Genomic DNA, 24,151 nt, shown 5'->3' with positions numbered 1-24,151 from the left:
TGTGCTGGGTCCTAGTCGCCACACTCAGGATCTATGGTTGTGGCATTTGAGGTCTTAGTTCCAGCATGGGGTATCTAGTTCCCTGCCCAGAGGCTGGACCCAGGTCCCCAGCATTGGGAGCATGGAGTCCTAGCTGCTGGACCACTAGGGAAGCCCCATGAGAGCTACTGTCTTAACTTCTGCTCCTTTGACATTCACTGAGAGCCCCCCAGCCCCAGCCCCTGTCTCTGTGAAGTGTTCAGGAGACACCCCAGTAGCGGTCCCCACAATCCACAGCCATCTCCCCAGCTCACAAGTGGGCAGGCTGTGGCCTCTGTAGTTCTCCAGGCTCCAACTCTCTCACCCCTCCCCAAATCCCTGTCTCCGTTGTCCCTGCTTCGGGGTGGACCCCCACCCGAGGTGTTGGCCTCTCTCTCCCCCGGGAGAGAAGCAGGAAGGGGAGATGCTTTCAGCAGGCAGTTTTCCGACAGAATCCCCCATTGCCTGTGATAAGCGGAGAAAACCACTTTTCTTCAGGGAATACAATCTATGCCAACCTGGTTTTAGTTATTGACTGAAACAGGGGCAACCCCTCTGCCCGCCACCCTCAAGTTGGTTCAGAGCCAGCCTGAAGGCATTTCCTGAGTTTACCGGGTAGAACTTGGGGGTGAGTTCCCTAAGGCAAGGGTCCCCAACCTCCAGGATCTAAAGCTTGATGATCTCAGGTGGAGCTGATGTGATAATAGAAATAAAATGCACAATAAATGTAACGCACTTGAGTCATCCTGAAACCACCCTCCCTGCACCCCATGCCCGGTCTCTGGAAAAACTGTCGTCTGTTAAACTGGTCCCTGGTCCCCAAAAGAATGGGGGAGTATTACCCTAAGGGCTGGGACAGACGCCCCTGAAAACGTGGTGAGGGCTGCTTTGGGCCTTAGAGCAGATGACATCTGTAAGCAGGTGGCCAGCCTCCACTGTGTCCAGGAGATTTAAGATTCTCTTCTTAGCTCCATCTATGGGAGGGGAAAGGGCTCGCTCTTCCAATTATGCAGTAAGAAGGGTACTTGGGGCTGGCATGGCCGCATCTCATCCCCTCCCCAGTGATGCTCTACGTCTTCTCTGGCCGAGGCTGCCCCTCACCTGCAGGTGGGGATGAGGGCAGATGGCTCAGGTGAGGGGCTGTGGACCCAGGTGTATTCTAAACCCCCATAACCTGTGTCCCGAGACAGCACATGCATTCCTCAGCTTCTTTTCTGTTTCTTAATGTGCATGAAGAAGGCTGCATGGCAGAGAGCTCAAGATGCGGGCTCTGGATTCAGACGCCTGGATTCACTGCCACTTTGCTGTGTGACTTTGGGTTAGCCGATTGACCTCTCTGTGCCTCCCTTTCCACCTTCATAAAATTAAGCATAATAATGGGTACCTCGTGGGATTATCATGATGATTAAAACTAGTTGGTATGCGTAAAACTGTTATGAAGGCACATAGTAAAAAGTGATATATAACTGTTAGATCTTTTTGTTTTTAATCATCATTATCCTGAGATGTGTGTCTTCCAGCATCTACCTTTCGCTGTGTTTCCAACTCTCTTCTGCTCTGTGTCTGTCCATCTCAGCCCATTTGTCCATCTCCACCTTTCCCAGACTCTGTGACCTTGCTGCTGCAGCTAAGTCACTTCAGTCATATCCGACTGTTTGTGACCTTATGGACTGTAGCCCACCAGGCTCCTCTGTCCATGGGATTCTCCAGGCAAGAATACCAGACTGGGTGGCTGTTCCCTTCCCCAGGGCATCTTCCCCACCCAGGGATCGAACCCAGGTCTCCTGCATTACAGGAGGATTCTTTACCTGCTGAGCCACCAGCGAAGCCCATCTCGCTCTCTGTCTCTCCCTATACCTTTATTTCTCTGCCTCTGGTCCCAGTCTCCTTGCCTATCTCTGCATCTCGTGGTCTCTGCCTCTCTCCACCCCCCACCCCAGCCTGGGTTTTCACCCATGGAGCCCCCGTTCCAAACCCTTCCCACTTGCCAGGCTGGAGGCATCTCCATGACATGACCTAACCCCCTCAAACACAGACACACTCACTCTTGGATTCATCCCCAAAAAACTGGGTCACCTCTGCCTAACCTCAAGCAGGACAGGACAGAAGTGAGGCTGCAGAGCAGGGCAGAGGGATGCCGCATCCACCCCCTTCTCCCTCATTCCAGCCGCCCCAGCCCTGTCCCTCCCTCTGGCTCCAACCCCACTCCTCCCACCGCCCAGACCTAAGTCACGTCTGGGCAGCTGTGAGGTCTGAGCCCACCCTGCACCACCCACCCGCCCCACACACACACCCCTCCTGCTGACCTCCTCCATGTTCATGGTCAAAGCTGCAGGTCCCCGGATCAGAGGGGTCCGGGGTTTCTGTGCCCCCAGGTGACCAAACACCGCAGGCAGGTAGATGGAGACAGGGTCGGAGAACCAGACGCTAGGGAGGGGCCAGAGACAGAAAAAGCAGAGGGAACCGGGGCCCGAGAGAGACGGAGGGAGGCCCAGTCATCCCTCAGCATCACCTCAACTGTCCCTGCAACCCCTCATCAGGGCGGTCCACACCTGCTTCTTGGGTGATTTCATTCAACCCCATGGCTCTAAACACACGTCTCCTCAGGTGACTCCTCACGGTTCCTCACCCACCCCGACCTCTGTCTGCCTCCTGGGCTCACACGTCCAACCGCTTGGCTCCCGATGGGCGCCCTCAGCTCAGCCCTTCTCCCCCACACCCCCTTGCACCTCCACACAGATGGCGCCACAGGTGTGACCGCCAGCAGACCAAGGCGGAGACACCCTCCACGCCTCCTTTCTCCTCCCCCAACACCGTCCACCCATCGGGTACTTGACTCCTCGCCCCTCCCCTTTCTCTTCGCCCAGGAGCCACAGCCTCTCTCTTCTGGGGGGCTGTTGCCACCTCCCACCTCCTCGCTGGTTTCTCCACTTCCATCTCACCCCTACTCCCATCGTTCTCAACCCGGAATGCTTTTTAAAAAGAAATCAGATCACACCACTCCTATCTCATGCTTAAAAATCCATTACATTGAGGGACTTCCCTGGTGGTCCAGGGGTTAAGATGTCACCTTTTTAATACCGAGGGTGCAAGTTCGATCCCTGGTCGGGGAGCTAAGACTCCACATGCTTTGCAGCCAAAAAAATAAATAAAAATAAAAACTGAAACATAAAACTGAAGCAGTATTGTAATACATTCAGTTAAGACTTTTAAAATGGTCCACAGCAAAAAAATAATAATAATTTTAAATCCATTGCATTGAAAATAAACCCAAACTCTTTCCCCTTGCATGCAAATCTCTCAGGGATTGAACCCAGGCCATTGCAGCCTGAATGCCAAGTCCTAACCACTGGACAACAAGGGAATTCCCCCAACTTCTCTCTCTTTTTCCTGCCAAGTTCACTGCCTCTCAGCCTAAAAGTCCCCTCCTCTGAGACGCCCCAACACCTCCTCATTTGCAGTTAGCCCACCTGGTCCCAGTCCGTCTCTAATATCAGCCGTGTTCTCTGCACACACATGACTACCAGATATTCGCTTGTCCCTGCATTTTTTTCTGTTGGTCGGTCTCCCCCGCTGGGACATATACCCCTGAAGCATCAGAATGTGCTTGTCCCTTCCCGCAGCTTGGAGCCTCGGAGGGGCGCAATTGCTCTTTGACTAGCAAAGGCTTCAACCTACCCCCCACTCTCTGGGTTCCCATGGCACGCCTGGCTTGGTGTCCAGGCATTTTCCCCCCCGCAGAGTCTTTTGGAAGAATTTTGAGACAGAGGAACAATGATCACCCTGACTTTACGGATGGGAAAACGGAGGCTCACAGGGGTGCAGTCACGTGTGCAAGGTTCCAAAGGCAGAATGTGCTGCTGGGAATTTGAATCGGGGAGGTTCTGCTGGGGAAACACAGCCGGGAGAGGAAGGAAGGGAGGATGAGAGAGATTTAATGAGAGGGAGAATAAAAGAAAAAAAAACAGAGAGTGTGTGTACGTGTGTGAGAGAGAGAGGGAGGGAGAACCAGAGAGAGAGAGAGGAGAAAGCGGACAGGCCACCAAGCAAGAAGGGGGCAGTGAGACCGGGGTCTCCCGGCCCCTCTGGCTCACTGAGCTCAGCCTGGCACCAGGCAGCCTGAGAGCTCTGAGCTGGAAGCTGGCAGCACCTCGCCCCAGGAGTGTGTCCCTAGGGGGCAGGCCAGCCCAGCTGGGGATGCTTATAAGCTCCCCAGGGGGCCCCTGCTGGAGGCAGCAGGCAGGAGCCCAGCCCAGTGTAGGATCCCAGAGCCCAGAGGCAACCAGGTGAGCGTTCCACCCACTACTCCCCTAAGAGCAGTCTTCATGATCTACTCTCCCTACAGCTCCGTGTCCCTGTGGTTCTCAGCCTCCGGACCTTGGGTCTTCAGGTCTGCTTCCTCCAAATAGGTCTCTAGTTAGGAGGGTCTCTCCAGTCCTCCTTGTGTCTCCCCTGGTCTATTTCCCTGAATCTCTCTCTCCCGGACTCTGACTCTCAGCCAGCCTCTGATGTTCCCTCTTCTCTGCATCCTTGAAGGCCCTGTCTCCATCCTCCTACATCTCCCAGTCTACAGATGGAGAGACACATTCTCCATCTCTTCCTCTCCACCCACCACTCTCTCTCTCTTTCCACTTCTCTCTCAGCCTCTCAGTCTCTCCAGGCTGTGGGTCTCTGGGCCATGAGCTCAGACACTGCGATGTGTGTGTGTGTTGGAGAGGGGGTGGTATATCCAATAATATCCTGGGGGTGGGGGGGGGCAGGAGTGGAGAGAGAGACTGATGGAAAGACTTGGTTCCCTAGAGACTGACCCTTATACAGGTGCTGAAGGATGACCACAGCAGGAAATTCCTGGGGCTGGTTCCTGGGGCATCTCCTCCTCAGTGTCACAGGTATCTGAGTGAGGTGTGTGTGTGTGTGAGATTGTGTCTGAGGCTTGTTACTGGGTGGGCACGACTCAGGGTCCTCCAGCACCCGACTGAAGCTGCGTGGGTGACAGTACGGTGTGACGGTTGCTCTCTGGATGCACACATGTGATTCCCTGTATCACAGGGTGTTTGCATGGGTGCCACCTGTGTACTGGCATGTGTGTGGCTTTGCACGCCTCCGTGTAGTCATACCCATGAGAGTCGGTGCATGATTGGGGGAACGGCTCTGACAGTCTATGCCTCTGGATACCCTGTGCAGTGACAATGCTGAGAGGACCTGAGTGATGAGGCTGCAAGGACCCGTGGAGCCGGAAAGTGTGAAAGTGTCAGTCGCTTCAGTCGTGTCTCGTTCTTTGCAACCCCATGGACTGTAGCCCCCCAGGCTTCTCTGTCCATGGGATTCTCCAGGCAAGAATACTGGAGTGGGTAGCCATGCGCTTCTCCAGGGGATCTTCCCGAACCAGGGATGGAACCCTGGATCTCCTGCACTGCAGGCAGATTCTTTACCGTCTGAGCCACCAGACCTTGCCTGGGGTACCCCTGAAAGGGAGATTACGCTTCTAGGAGAGTCACCCACTGCTGGCAATCTGCGCCTGCTTCTTGGGTCTCCAATCCTGAGAGGCCCCAGGGATCCACATTAGGACAGTGTGATGGGGTTTCTGTGTCTGCTGGCTGTCTGCTGCCCTGGGGGGGACAGGACTGAGCCGAGTTGGGCAAGACACCAGGGCTACAGATACTGGCACTGCCTCCCTGAGCGTCTTCCTCTGTCGCCCTTGCCTCTGCCACTTTGTGTGGAGGCGTCTGCTCGTGTTGGGAGATTGAGGCCCCAGCAGTGCACAGGCCTGCCGTGGTGCTTCTATGTGTGTGAGAGAGAGAGCGATGGAGTGTGGGTCTGGGAGATGGCTGTGACGAACTCGAAGCTGAAACTCTTCCCTGACAAGTGACCCTACCTCTGTGAACCCGAACCCCCGCCCCGCCCCCCGCCCCAAGGATCCTGATGCGTGGAATTAAAGCCCCGCACTGTGACCCCTCCCCAGTCTCCTCACTAATCCTTGACCCCGCCCCTAGGACTCTTACTGCCCGCAGGATCCCTGACTCCATCCCTGTGGTTCTGACCAGACCCGCCCACCGAGAGGTCTAGTCCCATCTGACCGCCTTGCACCGAAGTGCACTGTGACCCCGCCCCAAGAGGCCTAGTCCCGCCTCCTGTTTGTCTCCCAGCTTTGACCACGCCCCCGTGCACCGAGAGCCCCGCCCCCAACCCCTCTCCCGCTGGTCCGGCTTCCACCCTGAGCTACGCCCCCTCACCGCGGCAGAAGCCCCGACCACGCCCATCATCAGTGGTCACGCCCCCTAGAGCCAAGGCCACAGGAGTTAGTGTCCTACATTCTGGGCCTCTGGCTCAGTCCTGACCACGCCCCCACACCGAGCCCCGCCCCCAGAAGTCCCGCTTCGGCTCAGAGCAGGGTCCCCCAGCCCTGCCTCCGCCCTCAGGATCCCTCGCCTGGGGCGGCAGCAGCCGCATCATCAACGGCGAGGACTGCCGCCCGCACTCGCAGCCCTGGCAGGCGGCCCTGTTCTTGGAAAATGAATTTTTCTGCGGGGGAGTCCTGGTGCATCCGCAGTGGGTGCTGTCAGCTGCGCATTGCTTCCAGAAGTGAGTGCAGGGCGCGGGGGGGAGGGGGGCGGCGCGGGGAGGAGGGACAGGGGCGGGGCTTGGGTTCTAGGGAGGGTCTGGATGCACTGTTAGCTGAGGAGAGGGGCTTCATAGGTTCAGTCTCCGGGTACTAAAAGTGAAAGCCGCTCTCAAGGAAGGCTGTGTGAGGGAAGCGGGAGCTCTTGCTTTGGAAAGACTCAGAATCCTGGGTTGAAATCTCAGTTCCACTGCTGAGTATCCAGTAAATTAAGGCAAGTTCTTGCCTCTGGATTATTGATTGTGCATTAGGATTTGAAATCATGACTGGGTAGTGCAGAACTTAGCAAGGAAGATGGGGGTGGGGCAAGGGACCGGAGATGGGGTTGTGGTTGAAAACAGGAATGGAGATAATGGCGTGGCTGCCACAGAACTAACCTGTCCCCGCGCTACCCCCGCACCCTCGACCCCGTGGCCCTCAGGTCCTATACCATTGGGCTGGGCCTGCACAGTCTTGAGGCCGACCAAGAACCAGGCAGTCAGATGATAGAAGCCCACCTCTCCATCCAGCACCCAGAGTACAACAAACCATCACTCGCCAACGACCTCATGCTCATCAAGTTGGAAGAATCGGTACCCCCATCTGATACCATCCAGGACATCAGCATCGCCTCCCAGTGCCCGGCCGCCGGGGGGGATTCCTGCCTGGTTTCTGGCTGGGGTCGGCTGGTGAATGGTGAGCTCGGGAGATGGATGTGTCTGGTCTCTCTGAGGGGTTCTCCGCCCAGCCAGTAGAGGCTGATCTGATGCTCTGCGTCCCAGGCAAACTGCCCAAAGTGCTCCAATGTGTGAATATCTCAGTTGTGTCGGAGAAGATCTGCAGTGAACTCTATGCCCACGTGTACCACCCCAGCATGTTCTGCGCTGGCGGAGGCCAGGACCAGAAGGACTCCTGCCATGTGAGAGATGGGGGAAGGGAAGAGGGGAGAAGATCCAGGGAGAGATGGAAAAGGGAGGGGACAGGGACCCCATAGTGAGAAGAAACAGAGATATGGGAAAGAGACTGAAAGAGAAATAGACACAGAAATAAAGAGAAGCAAGGAAAGTGAGAAATAGAAATAAAGACAGATGCAGTAAGGCAGAAACAGACATACACACATGCACACCCAGAGAGAAACAGATACATTGACACACAGAAATGAAATGTAAAGTGAAATAGGATAAAAAATCAACATACAAGGAGGTGAAGAGTTGCATAGAGACTCAGAGAGTCATTGAGATAGAGAAGTAAGCTATACTGGGAGAAAAAGAAGGAGAGACACAGAGATGGAACAGCAGCAAACGCAAGAGAATCGGCCAGCTGTTAGGACGTAGGGAGCCAAATTGGGTGTGATCGGGGCTCTGTAGTGGAACCTTTAAGGAATATGTTGCTATCTTTTGTCCTCTCTCTCTCCTGTCTTTGCCTCTCTTCATTTGGCTCCTTTCTGATCTCACATCTATGTCCACTTCTCTGTGTTTTGTTTGTTTTTAATATTCATTTGTCTGTCTATTGGCCTGACCCGGGTCTTAGTTGCATCACGCAGGATCTTCGTTGCAACACGCTGGCTTCTCTACTTGTGGCGCTCAGGCGTCTCTCTAGCTGTGGCACAGTAGCCCGTTGCCCCACTCTAGTTAGTTGCCCCACCGCATGTGGGAGCTTAGTTCCCCGACTAGGGGTCGAATTTGTGTTGCCTGCCTTGGGAAGGGGATTCTGAACCACTGGGCTGCCAGCCGCGTCCCCACCTCTCTGGGTTTTGGATTCTTTATTCTCTGTCTCTCCACAACAGGGTGACTCTGGGGGCCCCCTGGTCTGCAACGGGTCCCTGCAGGGCCTGGTATCCTTTGGACAAGCCCAGTGTGGCCAACCCTACGTGCCAAGTGTCTACACCAATCTCTGCAAGTTCACGGACTGGATACAGAAAACCATCCAGGCCAGTTAACTCCTGCGACTGGGATTCATGAAATTGAACCCCAAAATATAAGCTGCTGAAGGAATTCAGGAATCTAGGTTCCCAGTGCCTTCCACCCTCAGACCCAGGAGTCTAGACCCTCACCCCCAGCTCCCTCCCTCTACCCCAGGAGTCCTGTCCCATCAAGAATCTTTTCCTATACATGATGCCCCCTAGCGGCATGATGTTGACACCACCTTACCATTGGTAGAGAAAGCTGATTTTTCACCGCTTTTGTCCCTTCGCCTAAGCCCTGAAATAAAGTCTAAGAGAGCACCAGCTCTGTTCATACTGTCCTCCTTGCTTCCTTTCCCATCCAAGGGATTCCAGCAGATAGTTTGCCTTCTTTGTGCCTCAGTTTTTTCATCTGGGAATTGGGACCATGACCAGGAGAGTCACAGGATCCCCTTGGAAGAAGACATACCTGAGAGAAGGTTAAGAGAAACTGATTCTGTGGATGTTGTCTAGTTTCTGAAAAGTCGAATCAGCAAATGGCAAATTAATGGGATTTCCTTATTTTTTTTAATCAACTTTGCCGCTGCTGCTGCTAAGTCACTTCAGTCGTGTCCGACTCTGTGTGATCCCATAGACAGCAGCCCACCAGGCTCCGCTGTCCCTGGGATTCTCCAGGCAAGAACACTGGAGTGGGTTGCCATTTCCTTCTCCAAAGCACGAAAGTGAAAAAGTGAAAGTGAAGTCGCTCAGTCGCGTCCGACTCTTAGCAACCCCGTGGACTGCAGCCTTCCAGGCTCCTCCATCCATGGGATTTTCCAGGCAAGAGTACCGGAGTGGGGTGCCATTGCTTTCTCCTGAAATCAGTAATAGACTTTTGTAAAAATGCTAACTCTGGTTCTGCATAATTACTTGAAAAAAAATAGAAAAAAAGCAAAGTTGAAATGCCAAAATATCTTCATGACATTCTGACATTATTAATGAGAAATGACAAAGAGCATGGTGATGTTTTTCATTGCTGTGAAATACGATGATACTGCCAGAGCTTTTAATCTCTTTCGGAACACAGCCGTTTATATTTCAGAGTAACTAAAAAGGAAACTTTGAGAAGATTTGCTGTGATTTTTGCTTGTTTGGTCGATTGGAGAACAAAGGTAACAACCCGTTTTATGACTTCTAAATTGGCCTATAAGCGTCATGATCCACCAGATCTGTCAGTAGCTAAAAGTTCCATGGCCAAATTCCATTTTCCCTTGAGAAAGTAAAACAGTGGATTCCCAAACTGCTTGACTTATTTTGGTTTTGACTTCTTCGGTGCATTTTAAGAATTTTTCTCTTGTGGTTGCCTCAGGACCCACCTGCTGTAGCTGGAGACTGGTGGCAAGAATCTGGGGGGCAGGGGTCGGGGAGTCTGAGGATGGAGAGAGGGGTGAGTTAGGACAGAGAGAGAGAAAAGACTGAAGCCCCAAGAACATAAAGAACTGTTATTATACTAAATACAATGGGGCTTCCCTGGTGGCTCAATGGTAAAGAATCTGTCTGACAATGTAGGAGATGCAGGTTCAGTTCCTGGGTCAGGAAGATCTCCTGGGGAAGGAAATGGCAACTCACTTAGTATTCTTGCCTGGAGAATCCCATGGACAGAGGAGTCCGGTGGCAGTCCAGTTACAGACCACAGGGTGGCAAAAAGTCGGACACGACTTATTGACTAACCAACAACTAAATAGAATATACTGATAAGAATTTATATCCAGGAATATCTTCATAAACATATTGTGAACCTATTCTTAAGGAGATATTAAACTTTCTCTGTATCTCTTCACTATCCTCAAATATATAAAGTAAGTGATGAGATAACTAAGAGAGACAAATCCCTACTCATGATAGAGGACTTGGGGAAATCCCTGGTAGTCCAGTGGCTAGGACTCTGTTTTCACTGCTGATGGCTCAGGTACAAATTCAATCCTTGGTCGAGGAACTAAGATCCCACCAGCCACTCAGTGCGACCAAAAGTAAAAAAAAAAAAGATTTTAAAAAACATAAAGAGGACTTTAAGGAGCCTCTTAAAAAATAATAGAACAAACAAGATAAAAGTGGATAAGGACATATATGATTTGGACAACGTGATTAACAAACTTTATTTAGTCATCATATATAGAACATTGCACCCAGTATCTGAAGAATATACAACCTTTTCAAATTGCACATATCTACCAGAATGGCTAAGACTAAAAAGAAGGACAGCATGGTGTATTGGTTGTATGTAGAGCAGCGGTAATTCTCACGTATTTCTGGGGGCGGGGGAGTATAAAATGGTACAACTGCCTCGGAAGACAGTTTGGCAGTTTCTTAGAACATAAACATACGTTGTCTACCCCATAACCAGCAAGTCCACTCTTAGGTATTCATGTAAGAGCAATGGAAAAAAAAAAACACCTCCCACGAATGTTCATAGGAGCTTTATTCATAGCAGCCAACCTGGAAGCAACCCAAATGTCCATGAAGGAGTGAATGAGCAAACAAACTGTGAACTATTCACTCAATGCAAAATGTTACTCAGTAATAAAAAGCTGAAGTCTTGATACATACAAGAGTATAAGTGCACCTCAAAATCAGGATGCTGAGTAGGGACTTCCGTGGTGGTCCAGTGGTTAAGAAATTCCAGAACCACAGACTCTTAGTTAGTCCAGAATCCTAGGGTCTCAGTCAGTCTAGAACCATAGACCTTCAAAATCTCTGGATTATCAGACCTTCAGATTCTAGAATAGAAAGGCTTGTTGTTGTTGTTGAGTTGCTAAGTCATGTCTGACTCTCTGTGACCCCATGGACGACAGCACCCGAGGCTTCCCTGTCCTTCACTATCTCCTGGAGTTTGCCCAAGTTCATGTCCATTGAATCACTGATGCCATCCTGCCATCTCATCCCGTCACCCTCTGTATGGATACACATATCCACTATTTTTAGATTCTTTTCCCATATACATCATTACAGAGTACTGAGTAGAGTTTCCTGTGCTATACAGTAGACTGCAATGTTTTATAATTTGATGGGATTGAGAGTTACCTGGGTGGATGCATTTATCAAAACTCATTGAACATGAAATCTATACCTCGCACTGTGTACACCATGATTTTAAAAATATACCTCAAGGCCTCATCCAGTAAGGCAACCCCCTCGCCCCCTCCAAGATCGTCTTGCACCCCACGTCCCATCCAGGTCAAGTGTCTACAGAACATAAGCCTTGTTTTCCCCTTCAGCGCTTCAGTTGGTTATTTGTCACTGTTGTCTCTCAGTCAGCTTTTGGTAGAATGGGGTTTCAGTTTTGTCTTTTTTTTTTTAACACCGGTAAATACTTACATTCAAACCGGGAAGGGGAGGCAGAGGTCTGGCCCCCTGCTCTGCTCCTTTGATGCTGTGGGGCCTACCCCTGGAGCAGACCCTCCTCTTTGGGTTCCGGGAGCTTCTTTGCTTATAGTTGTCTCAGATTCGACCTGTCCATGTCGTGCCGCTCAACCCCCTTCAAGATGCCTCTGGAGGGCAGGGGAGACCTGCCTTCCACTGTGACTGGCCTGTGGGGTTCTGACTACCTTGCTGCTTACAGGTTCATGACTTGATTAATTTGTTGTATTGGAAAACTTGAAATGTAGGACGCCATTAAGTGTCTGTTTCTATTTTTGGAATATTTATATTACTTACAATTAATGAATAAAAGTGGGTTTAAAAACCTATCCATGAATGGGGGGGAAATATATATATATATACACACATTTGCACAGCATTTACAAAAATTGTACTGATACTGAGCTATGAAGCAAGTCTCACCACATTTCAAAATGTTAAAATACCGAGGTTATTGTCTGGCCACAATGTCATTAAGCTAGGAATTGACAAAATTCCATAACCCGATCTCCAGAATTCGGAGTTGGTCCCCCACACCCCGCTCCGTCTGACCCAGGAGTCCCCGCCCCCCAGCCTGCCCCAGCCCGCCCCCACCCCGCCCCGTCCCTCAGAGCCGTGTGTTGGGCGCCACTTAGCTGTGGAACCCTCCCAGGACAGGAGAAAAAGAGATTCCTTCCGGTTCCGCCCCGCGCAGCACAAGAAATATAAAAAGTCTCAGGGAAAAACCTAGCCGTACATGGGGCGTTCCCCCTCCTCAGAGTCACACTTGCAAGCTGGGGCCGCACACATGTTTTAACTCCCTGGCCTCAGTTTCCCCATTTGTAAACTGGGAAAAGGAGGGGTTCAGAAAAAGAAGCCAAAATTGAGAGACGGGAGAGCCCTTGCTTCTTCAGGTCTTAATCTGCTCTGAGAAAGACCCCAAAACCACCCCTCCCCAAGATTCTCGGAAAACAGGACTGATGATGGCCTGGATTACTCATTAAGTGCCAGGCACAGATTTCACACACTAACACCTCAAAACACTCCGAACAGGCAGAAGCAATTATTAGTCTCATCTATTAGATGGACGACTGAAGCACAGAGAAGCCAAGTGACTTGCCTAAAGACACACAGCATTATGTGTTGGAGATAGGATTTGACTCTAGGCTGCCTGGAGTCAGAGTCAACGTCTGAATCACGTCCTCTGTTAACCTGTCTTTCACACACCAGCCTAATTCTGATTTACACACCTGCTCTATGCATATCAACTCGTCCAATCTCATCCATTCTCCACTCCCTCCCCTACCCTAAGGCCCCATCACAGATGAGTAATGATAACTAGAGAGAGGTGATGCTTCACACTCAAAGAACCAAGGACTTCTGGACCATTCTCTTGTCCCACTCTCCAACTTCTGCAGCCTGGGTGACCTTGAACTTCTGGGGTGCTACCCTCCCCCCCATATATCTGCTCCTGTGTGGGATTGTTTACTCTTAGCTCCTTATACTTATCTGTCTTAGATACTCCTTGTAAAACTCTGTGATTTTATCTGATTATTATTAAGTAAAATTACCTGGTTTTTTAAAGATGAGAGACTGAAAGCACTTACCAGAATTTCCAAAATAGTAAGCCGTGGGGCAGGGGCCTGAGCCCAGGCTGTCTGACTCCAGGGCCAGGACCCTGAAACACTACTTTTGACTGGTTCCATAATGAAGGGGAGGGGGTTGTGGAGAGATGAAATTAGAGGAGACCCAACACCACATGGGGAGTTCCCTGGAGCGTCAAGAGTCCAGTGCCCCTTGGGGAGGGGGACAGGATGCAGTGCCTGTCTCCCTGGTAGAGGGGGTTCAAGATGAAGCTTGTTGCCTCAGCATGTGTGCTCAGTCGTGTCTGACTCTTTTCGACCCCCTTGATTGTACCCCGCCAGTCTAAATTCCTCTGTCTATGGAATTTTCCAGGCAAGAATATTGGAGTGAGTTGCCATTTCTTACTCCAGGGGATCTTCCTGACCCAGGAATCGATCCCACATCTCTTGCATCTCCTGCATGGGCAGCAGATTCTTTACCACTAGTGCCACCTGGGAAGCCCCCTGTTCCCTCAGGGTCAGGGTGGGGAGGAGAAATCCCAAAGGGGCTCAAACACCAGGCTGAGACGTTTGTTCAGGGGTGCTGGGGAGTTGCCCCTGGAAGTGCCATGAGCAAGGAGGGGGCGGGGTCGGCTCTGAGTGTCTAGAGAGACCCTCTGAGGCCAACTGCTGAGGGACAGGAGGGGACAGAGTAGAGGATGGCAGGCCAGGGTGGAAGCGGGGGCGAGGTCCAGGAGTAAAGCGGGGCACCTGAGCCAGACCAAGAGGACGGAGGGGAAGGACAGGGGTGGATGCCACTGGGCCGTAGGGAGTGAGGGGAGGGATGGAGTCGTCTGGCCACATGACTGGGTGGACACTGGGGGCTCTCCCTGAGACGGGAAACGTGGGAGGAGGGAGGAGGAGAGTTTGGGAAAAGAGATAAATGAGTTATGACACGCTAACTGAGACAGACCTGGGGCTTCCCCCGGGTGGGTTGGGGGTGCCTCCCAGGAGCGTGGCTGCCCGAAGCTGGAGTATTAGGGTCAGATGGAGAACTCCTTGGAGTGAACCATGGAGCTGATGAAAGAAAGACTCCAGGGAGTGTTCGCAGTTAAAAGACTAGGGCGGGACGAGGGCCTCAGTGGAGGTGAAGAATGTCTGGGGAGATGCCCAGGGGGACATTGATTCCCCACGTCTGACTCGGCCGAGTGGGCGGGGCTAGGGTTGGGGCGTGGACATCACCGCGTCGGGGGCGGGGTGAGAAGGGGCGCCCTCCCCAGGAGCTTGAGCTCAGTTCAGGTAGGAACCTGGGCTGCACGCTGGTGTGAGCTCAGAGTTCCATCTGTGTCAGGGAGACGCTCAGAATACGTGCCTGTGAGAGCTAGTGGGAGGGACAGGTACACGTGTGGTGGTGATGGAAAGCGCTTAGCCTGGCACCTGGGATGCCCTTGCTATGATTACCCCTCGCCACCACCCGGCTAAAGCAGAGGGAGGTGGCTCCAGGGGTGGAGTTGAACAGACAAACTAGGTGACAGAAGGCAGGGTTCATCTCACCCTCCGTGGTGACCTTTGCTGTGATGCCCCTCTCTGGGTCTCAGTCTCCACCGTATGGTATATGTGTGTGAGTCACTCGGTTGTGTCCAACTCTCTGCGACCCCATGGACTGTAGCCCGCCAGGCTACTCTGTCCATGGAATTCTCCAGGCAAAAATACTGCAGCGGCCATTTCCTCCTCCAGGGGAGCTTTCCAACCCAGGGATCGAACCTGGGTCTCCTGTATTGCAGGCAAATTCTTTACTGTCTGAGCCACCAGAGAAGCCCCAATATTAAGGAGGAAGCCGTAATAATATCCACCTCAGGGGGCTGTCAGAACGATAAATGAGATCATGCGAGGCCAACACTCCATAAACAGCAGTCGCTCAACTGCCAAAGCAGTGACCCACTGTGAGTCCAATGGCTTTGAGCACAAATTTGTGGCAAGAAAAGGAGACAAAATAGTTCTAGAGTAGATTCCAGCCTGGGAAGTCAAACTATAGACGGGGTCCCAGGACATCTGAATATGACAGGGTTCTAGAATGCCTAGAGATGTACAGTTCTGGATTATTTTACTATCTTGGGTTTGAGGGCAGGAGGAGAAAGGGTCAACAGAGGATGATGGTTGGATGGCATCACTGACTCAATGGACATGAGTTTGAGCAAACTCCAAGAGATGGTGAAGGACAGGGAAACCTGGCATGCTGCAGTCCATGGGGTCACAAAGAGTCAGGCACGACTTAGCAACTAAACAATGACAACAAGCCTTTCTAGTCTAGAATCCGAAGGTCTGACATTCTAGAGATTTTGAAGGTCTATGGATCTAGAATGACTGAGACCTTAGGATTCTGGAATAACTAAGAGCGTGTGGTTCTGGAATGTCTGAAAGACATCTGGAGGGCTTAGATACCATCATTCTCCCATATTATCTGTGCAGAAGTCAAGGGCTAGGCATTGGCACTAACATCCTTAACAGTCAGCCCCAATCAGGCAGCCCCTTCCTGTACATGTGATGGATTTCCAGAAACATGGAAGAACTATGTCTATAACAGTTCCCATCTTTTGCTGGGTGATCTGAGATCAGTACCTCCTTCTCCTTGTGTCTCCTCATTAAACTAGCCATGATAGTCTTGAGACAATTTCCCAGGATCCTCTATGGTCCTGAGACTAGAAAACAAATCTAAATTTCCAAAGCTTTGGGTTATCTTAGTGATGATCTCCATTCTCCAGAAAACCAGAATCCAGATTTCAAGCACAATAAAGACGATAGGATCCAGAATAGACTCCAGCGTCCCAGTCTCTGAAGTCATGCTCTAGAGTCAGGATTCTAGGAATCTCAGATTCATGGGAAGCCAGGCCCCTGTCTCCCAGTCCAGTCTTTTAAATACACAATACAGATTTGAAACACGAGACTTCACATTTCAGAGTCTATCCATGTAACCTCAGAGTCTAGACCCACACTCTAGAAATCCAGACCCCCAAAACTGAAAATCCAAAATTTATCATTTATATTCCAGGCCCCAGAGCCTCGAGTCCTATATTCCAAACACCAGACTTCAATCTCTTAATCTGGACTCTAGTATTCAGAGACACCAGATCTAGAATCTAAGCCTGAGACCTGGCACTCAAAGGCCAGAGTCCAGGATACAGATTCCAGAAGTCAGACTCCCAAATCCACCCCTGACTCCAGGTCATGAGTGCTTGGTTCTAGGCCCCAAACTCAGAATTCAGAATTGGAGATCCAGAATCAAAGATCCAGAATCCAGAATTGGGATGTTCAGACTGCAAGATCCAGAACTGGGTGTCTAGGTCCAGAATCCAAGATCCAGAACTGAATATCCAGATCCAGAATCCACTGTTCAAAATCCAGAATCAGAGATCCACGATCCAGAGCAGAGAGTTGAGAATCCAGAATCAGGGGTCCAGAACTTGGGGGATCCCTGTCCAGCTCCAGAGTCCAAGATCCAGAACCCTTATCCAGGCACAGGAAGCTGGGCTCTAGAATCCAGTTTCTACACTCCAGACCCCAAATTCCCGGTTTACATGCTCCGGACTCCTGGCTCTGTATTTTGGTCTCCTCCAATTTTCTGCTCTTGCCCTACTGCCTCCTCTACCCCCACCCCCCAGACAAACCGCCCCTGGGAGGGAAATTCCTCCTCATAGACTCAGACAAAAACTTCAGCCTCATAAATGCTCATTAGGCCTTGTCCCGCACCCCACCAGCCACCTAGGCGTCCCCGCCTGTAAACTGACTCCCAGCCATTTCCCACCCCACCCTCCCCGCTCCTCCAGGACCCGGGTGGAGCTGGGAGCTTATAAATTCAGGCATTGGGGTGCCAGCTCCCTTTCTTCTGGCATCCAAGCTGCCCCAGATGCTGCTGGAGGATCTGGAGGGGGTGAGATCCTTGAGATGGGGGAGAGGGCTTGGAGTGAGGAGGGACACAGGTCTGCGCTGGTCTAGGGGAAACAGGAGATGCCCGGGTTCCCGGGAGCAGATATGGACTGCCTGGAGGGATTTTCGTGTCAAGGGCACCTGGGGAGGTCCATGTGTTCTTTACCGAGACACCAAGCTGGACCTGAACCAAGAAAATGTCCTGTAGATGTAAGAGGGAGCTGCAGTGGGGAGGTGGGGGAGGGGAGGGACCAAATCAGAAGGACATCTTCGAAAGCATTTGTACCAGAGCCAGGAACCAAGGTCACGAGTTATCACCGGAGCAGTTCAGCTCAGCACAATCTCCCTGAGGCCTCCCGTGTGCCAGGCGCCTGGCTGGGCAGTGCTGGGGACGCAGAGAGGTGCTGACCTGAGCGTTCCTGGGGATGAAATCAGAGCAGGCACTCTAGGACTCATAAGAGATACCTGCTCAATATCATGGTCTCCCAGCTCAGCTGAGGGCTGAGCCTCAGCGGGCAAATATGAATTCAGAAGCTGAAGGGAAGACGGACTTTAAGCCCCAAGCTTGCCCAGCACCATGCAGTGCTGGGATTCCAGAGTCCAGTCAGGCTGGAACTGCCCTTAGGGAGTTCTGGGTCTGGAAGGGGAGGCAGACACCACTGACTTGGCAGAGGTCAGAAGTGGACCTTGGAGGGAATGGCATACCTAGGAGGAGGAACAGCCTGAACAGAAGTGTAGAGGCATGACATTGCAAGAAGGGAAAAAATGGAAGAATCAACTGCCTCTAGGGCCAGGTCATGAGAGACCTAGCCAGTGAGGCTGGAAGGGGAGAAAACACTCAGGTCGTCACAAGTGAGGCTGGGGGGACTGGGACTTTATCCCGGGGGAACTGGGGGTCTGCAAGGGCTGTGAGTGGAAAAGGAACTGGTCAACTCCAAGCACAGGGGCATTCTGTGGGGGCCATGTGGGAGGACAGGCTGGTGGGGGGTATGGGACTGGTATAGGGTTTGCAGAAAGAATGAATCTTGAACCAGAGCCCTCGGGCAAGTGGATGGTGTTGGCGTCTGCCAGGCCATGGGGACCCCGTGGAGTCTGACTCGGTGCCTGGAGGAACAGCAGACTCCTGCAAGAGGGGGAACCCGGGAGGAAGAGCAAGTTGGGGTGGAGTACAAGGATGCTGAGAAGAGGTGTCTTGTCTTAAGAAAAAGTGGGATGAGTTTGTGCCTGGAGGGGTCCAGGTGGAGGTGTGAGGGGCCAGCCTCACACCAGCTTACCCTCTCCCCTCCCCAGACTTCAGCAGAGCCCTGGTCCCTCCGTCACGATGTGTCTTCTCCTCACCTTCTCCTTCCTGCTGGCGTCTGCAGGTGAGGTGGGCCCAGGTCGGGTCCAAGGGGACCATCTGAGGCTCCCTGTCCCCACCCCCACCTCAGCCACCCACCAACGTCCCCCCCTGGGGTCCCCACCCTACCCCAAGCTCTGTCGGGGGCCCAGGGCTGCTCCGGAGTCCCCGTGATGATGAACGCAGCCCTTGGAGGACCCAGACCTGAGTTCGGGTTCTGAGGCTGTCCCTTTCTCGCTGTGTGACCTTGAGGAAACTGCTTCCCTTTCTGGTCCTCGCGCACCTTCTCTAGAAGATGACCTCCCTGTAACAATAATGGCAACGTTTCCATAGTACGATATAGGTAAAGCTTAGGCATGCATGCATGCTGAGTTGGGTCCAACTCTGCAACCCCATGGACCACAGCCCACCAGGCTCCTCTGTCCATGGGATTCTCCAGGCAAGAATACTGGAGGGGGTTGCCATGCCCTCCTCTAGGGGATCTTCCCGACCCAGGGATTGAACCCGCGTCTTCCTGCATCTCCTGCATTGCAGATGGATTCTTTACTGCTGAGCCCCTGGGGAAGCCCCATGGGTGGGTTCTACTGCCCTCATTTGACAGGGGAGGGGGCTGTGACTCGGAGAGGGTAGCCTCTAGGTCAAGGTGACCCCAGGTGACAGGAGAACTCCAGACCAGGTTCAGCCACCCCCCATGGAGAAATTAAGTGTAACCTGATGCCTCTACTCTGGACAAGCAGAAGGTGGACTGTAATTAACCTCTCCCCACATGATCCTCACTCCTGGGGGCCCCTCAGACCTCCCCCCAACCCCGCTGCCAGCCTCCCCTCTGGCGCTCTCCATGATTCCTCCTCTCTGCCCCCACCCTGTCCCCCCACCTGCCTGCTGCACCCGACTGGGGCCTCCACCCTCCTCCAGCTTCAACTGGCCAGGTGCAGCCTCAGTGCCCAGCTGTTCAGCCCGCACTCTCCGACCTTCTCCGTAGGACAACCCCACCCTTCCCGTGTTAAGCCCCTTGTCCACCACATCCGCGTTCTCCCCCCTCCCCCGGCCTGGCCAGGGCCCTTGGCCCAGTTCCTGACCCCGGAGCCGGGTAGCGTGTGGCCATTTGGTATGGCTGTGTGAAGCCCGCCCCGGTGTGCGTCTCTGTGTGCCTAGGGAGCTGTCACCTTGAGGAGACATATCCACATTGCCCAGTGCAGGGGGTCATGATCTTGACCCTTCCCTGTTCATGTACTTGTGCACAGTGCAGTGTGGGTGGGGGGAGTGTGTGTGTGTGCAAAGGTTACCTTATGTGTCTACATCCTGACCACACATGTGAACCCGGTCCCCAGCTGTGAAATGCAGTTAGTGACCTTGAACACCAAGGCAGTGACTTGAAGGCTGATCTAGAGATGGATAAATGTGTCCTGTCCTGGCTGCCTGTGTCTCCAGCAATGTGTCATTGACCTTGAATGCCACCTCTGTGTTCCATGTCTCCCTGGGTCTGATCTAGTGGGTTCACATCTGAATTCTGGCCCTCTGGGTCGGTTCTATAACTCTGAATCTCCACAAAGTGGCTTGGGAAGGAATCACAGTTTTGACCTTGACTATATTTATGTGAATCTGCACATACATCTGGCTTCCTTTGGCTAAATTTGTGTCGATGACTTGAAGATCCACATGTGTGCCTACATAAGTAAATCTGTATGTCCTTTATTTAAGATAACTAATATTTATTAAGCAGTTACAATGTGCCAGGCATCATACACACCCTCTCTCTTTCCCTCTCTTGCTCTCTCTCCCACTTAATTCTTAGAACGATCCCATTATACAGATGAGGAAATAGAGGCACAGAGAGGTCAATTTGCTCAAAGTCTTGCAGATAATACATTTGAATACAGGAGTTTTTACTCTATCACTTCAGATTGAACCACTACACTATAGATTCATGTTGGTGACCAGTCTTTGGGGACCTGAGTGTGTATTGGTGTCTCTTCCTGTGTACCCTTATTAAAGATTTCACTTTGTTGTTCAGACCCCATGTGCAAGTATGCAAACCTGTGACCCTGTATATGCAGACCCACACAGGAGACTTGATCTGAGCTTCTATGTCCAAATCTGTGTCTGTAAATGTGTGTGTATGCACACACGTACATACACTAACTATCCCTATTCACATACACACATGGAGTTCTGTGCTGTGATTCTTAAAGCTGCAACCCACGTACGTGCAAATGAATTTCAGCTTAAAGTGTTGGCAATATCAGTTCCTACGTTTAGAAGACTGCCCCTATGTTTGTCCATGACCTTGTGTGGCCACATCTGTGTCCTTGTAAGACACTGCGTTTGGCTGAGATGTCCAGACTCTGGAGCCAAGACTTGTGTCATACATATTGAGAGGCCACATCTTTTTGATGGCTGTGACAGCTCAATGGGTGACCTTGAATGGCTGGTTCCAAGTGACCATCTGTCTGGACCTGAATCTATCATCCTTGTCTCCACTTCCTCTCACAGACGGCTTCCTGCCCTCTTGTCCTTTCCCTGTCCTCGCTCCCAGAGTCCTGTATCAAATGGGTGGGGGCTAAGGGCAGGGACACGGTTCTGGAGGGAACAAGCAGCAGTTGGAGACTTCCCTGGCTGTCCAGTGGTTAAGACTCTGTGCTTCCACCGCGGGGGACCCTGGTTCAAGCCCTGGTGGGGAAACTAAGATCCCACATGCCACGTGACACGGCCAAAAAAAAAAGCCCTTTTTTTGTTTAAAGTAGCTGTTGTAAAAGCTAGAGAGAAAGTTGTGCTAAAAAATCAATAGCAGGGGCAAAAAAAAAAAAAAAAAATCAACAGAGGTGAATTTCCTTAGCAGTCCAATGGTTAAGACCGGGGCTTCCGCTACAGGGGCCACGGATCGGTCCCTGGCTGGGGAGGTTCTGCATGCCACTGGTCGAAACAACAACACAGACAACAACAGGGACATCTGAAGAAGTTGGGGGAATGTGTGGTGAGGGCAGGGTGCAAGGAAGTGTAGGGTGCAAGGGAAAGGACTCTTCCCTCAGGGATCGCCCCTCTCTCCTTTCTCAGTGGCCCAGGACGACAGTGACAAGGTACGGAGGGATGAGGAGTGTGTGCCCCACTCCCAGCCATGGCAGGTGGCCCTCTTCGAGCATGGACGCTTCAACTGCGGGGCTTCCCTCATCTCGCCGCAATGGGTGCTGTCTGCAGCCCACTGCCAAACTCGGTATGAATGCTTAGGGTCCTGAGGCGGCGTGGTGGGAGGGTCTAGGAATCTGAGAATTGTGGATTCTGAGGGAGAAAAAAAAAAGAGCTGAAACCGGGAGATTGAGTTCCGGGTGTGTGCATGACTTTGGCACCTTGGTCTCTGAGAGGCAGGGGCTGGAACTATTGGCTCCAGGGCCTTAGGGAAAGCGTAACAGGATCTCCAGATTCCCAGAGGGTCTGGGAACTCCGAGTTAACCGCCCCTTGATATTTCTGTCCTCTCCTCACTGGGCTTGCTGGTAACCACTCGCCCGCCCGCACAGCTTCCTGAGAGTGCGCTTGGGCGAGCACAATCTGCGCAAGCGCGATGGCCCGGAGCAACTGCGGACTGTTTCTCGCATCATCCCACATCCGCGATACAAAGCGCTGAACCACCGCCACGACTTGATGTTACTGCGTCTAACCCGACCCGTGCGTGTCACCGCCGAAGTGCGCCCGATCCCGCTGCCCGCGCGCTGCCCCCAGGCCGGAGAGGCCTGCGTGGTGTCCGGCTGGGGCCTGGTGGCTAACAAGGAGCCTGGGGCCACAGGGAGCCCCGAGTCACAAGGTGCGTAAAAGGATGGAACTGGTTGTCTGGCCTCCCTCGAGGACCTTATTCTCCAGGGCTCTCAGGCGGAGGGGACAAGGGCCTGAAATTTTACAGATTCGCTCCCACTCTACCGTCCTCTGCAGTGAGACTCCCGGATAGGTTGCACTGTGCCAACATCAGCATTATCTCCACCGCGTCTTGTAACAAGGACTATGCAGGGCGACTGATGGACACCATGGTGTGTGCGGGCGTGGAGGGCGGAGGCATCAACTCCTGTGAGGTCAGAGCTGACAGGGAGCCATGGAAGGAAGGGAAAGGGCGGGGAAAGGGGTTTGGGAGTTAGAACAGGGGGGCGGGTTTTGCTTGCTGTGGGCCAGGGAAAATGCTGAGGATAGGTTTGAGGAAGGGAGAATGAAGGGCCCTTAGGATGGAGGTGAGGTGGGAGATGGGCTTAGAGAGGTGATGGGTTTGGGTTGTGTTTGGGGTGGATGATGTGGTTTGGGCTGGCCGTTGAGGATGGGTATGAGTTTGGCTTGTTTTCAGATGGTAAATATATCGAGGTTAAGTGGAGGATGGAGATGAATTTTGTTTGGGATCCAAAAGACGGAAAGATTGGGGCTGGGTTGTGTTCAAAGTGAGGATGGACGTGGGTTAGATTAGATTTTGAATGGCAAAGGTGGGGGGTCAGGTTGGGTTGCTGGGTGGGGGGGGTGCAGTTGGACATGGGTTGTATCGAGCTGTGTTGGGTTGAGGTTGGGTTCGAATGGTTTGGATTAAATTGAGTCCTCGTATGTTGAGCTGGGATGGGTTTGCATGGGGGTGGAGGTGGATTGGGTTTTGTTTGAGATTCTGAATGGTGGTGAAGATGGGAATGGGTTCCCATGCAAGCTTCCCCTTCTTCCCACAGGGTGACTCTGGGGGACCTTTGGTCTGTGGGGGTGTCCTGCAGGGCATTGTGTCCTGGGGTGATGTCCCCTGCGACACGACCACCAAGCCCGGTGTCTATACCAAAGTCTGCAGCTACTTGGAGTGGATTAAGGAAACCATGAAGAGAAGCTGACCGTTTGGGCCTACCACCTATGTCCCAGCAGCCCCATCCTGGCCTGGAACGGAACTGGGCCATCCCCCCAAGACCCGATCCAAAGCCCAGAGATTAGCCATGGACTTGCCTGTCTGAGACCAGAGCTGGTGCTCATGGTCACCTGTTTGATACCAAAATAACAGAAAACACTGATGCAAGCTTCTCTGTGGAAGTTTCTGCAACTTACTTCTGGGGGTGAAGGGAAAAAGGGGTCAGAGACTGGGAGGGGAAACCAGAGCCACCAGATCCTGGTCCTTTTCACCCGCTGCCCTGATCTTTAGGTGAGAAGAAACGACATGAAGCAGGGCCCTCTCTGTTCATTCAGCACCTTTTGATCTTGAGCCAAAGATCCCACCTCAGTCAGCCTGGCTTTCCCCATCTCATGTTGCTGTCCTTAGGATTAAATGATGTGATTCATAGGGACTTATTTGAATAGTCCCTGGCACTGAGAAAAGACTGTATTTCCGGACCCCAGTGCAAGGACGCAGTATACATGGGATAGTCGAGAATGACTTCCTTTTCTTCAAGATTGAGTTCTGGGCTTCCTGGTAGCCATGGCAAAAAGGCAAAGA

The 24,151-nt window shown here is 52.3% G+C and overlaps 2 protein-coding genes across 4 annotated transcripts; both read left to right on the top strand.

Annotated features, from left to right (window-relative positions):
- Positions 1-4,846: 4,846 nt before the first annotated feature.
- KLK4 (kallikrein related peptidase 4) lies at positions 4,847-8,555 on the top strand. Its single transcript, NM_001205621.1, has 5 exons — positions 4,847-4,907; positions 6,438-6,600; positions 7,059-7,312; positions 7,399-7,535; positions 8,403-8,555. Exons 1-5 carry the CDS (start codon positions 4,847-4,849, stop codon positions 8,553-8,555), a joined length of 768 nt encoding a protein of 255 aa, NP_001192550.1.
- Positions 8,556-14,252: 5,697 nt separating this feature from the next.
- Positions 14,253-23,737, top strand: KLK15 (kallikrein related peptidase 15). Of its 3 annotated transcripts, XM_005219141.5 has the most exons (6): positions 14,253-17,384; positions 18,671-18,744; positions 21,774-21,930; positions 22,233-22,516; positions 22,642-22,778; positions 23,406-23,737. In XM_005219141.5, exons 2-6 carry the CDS (start codon positions 18,702-18,704, stop codon positions 23,556-23,558), a joined length of 774 nt encoding a protein of 257 aa, XP_005219198.1. In that variant the 5' UTR covers positions 14,253-17,384; positions 18,671-18,701; the 3' UTR covers positions 23,559-23,737. The 3 variants fall into 3 exon arrangements, with proteins under 3 accessions (XP_005219198.1, XP_059732482.1, NP_001192424.1); XM_059876499.1 differs by lacking the exon at positions 14,253-17,384 and having other exon boundaries at positions 18,581-18,744; NM_001205495.1 differs by lacking the exon at positions 14,253-17,384 and having other exon boundaries at positions 18,702-18,749; positions 21,782-21,930; positions 23,406-23,558.
- The last annotated feature ends 414 nt before the right edge of the window (positions 23,738-24,151 follow it).

The sequence above is a fragment of the Bos taurus genome, chromosome 18 (assembly GCF_002263795.3).
Source record: "Bos taurus isolate L1 Dominette 01449 registration number 42190680 breed Hereford chromosome 18, ARS-UCD2.0, whole genome shotgun sequence".
Lineage (NCBI taxonomy): Eukaryota > Metazoa > Chordata > Mammalia > Artiodactyla > Bovidae > Bos > Bos taurus.
Note: the sequence above shows the minus strand (reverse complement) of the source record. Positions and strands in the feature narration are given on the sequence as shown.

Bases quoted from the DNA above. Each gene is read 5' to 3' on its own strand.
- KLK4 (NM_001205621.1), top strand. From the start codon at position 4,847: ATGACCACAGCAGGAAATTCCTGGGGCTGGTTCCTGGGGCATCTCCTC. The intron at 4,908-6,437 runs GTATCTGAGTGA...CTCCGCCCTCAG, and splicing joins TCTCCTCCTCAGTGTCACAG to GATCCCTCGCCTGGGGCGGC. The intron at 6,601-7,058 runs GTGAGTGCAGGG...CGTGGCCCTCAG, and splicing joins GCTGCGCATTGCTTCCAGAA to GTCCTATACCATTGGGCTGG.
- KLK15 (XM_005219141.5), top strand. From the start codon at position 18,702: ATGTGTCTTCTCCTCACCTTCTCCTTCCTGCTGGCGTCTGCAG. The intron at 18,745-21,773 runs GTGAGGTGGGCC...CTCCTTTCTCAG, and splicing joins CTTCCTGCTGGCGTCTGCAG to TGGCCCAGGACGACAGTGAC. The intron at 22,517-22,641 runs GTGCGTAAAAGG...CGTCCTCTGCAG, and splicing joins AGGGAGCCCCGAGTCACAAG to TGAGACTCCCGGATAGGTTG.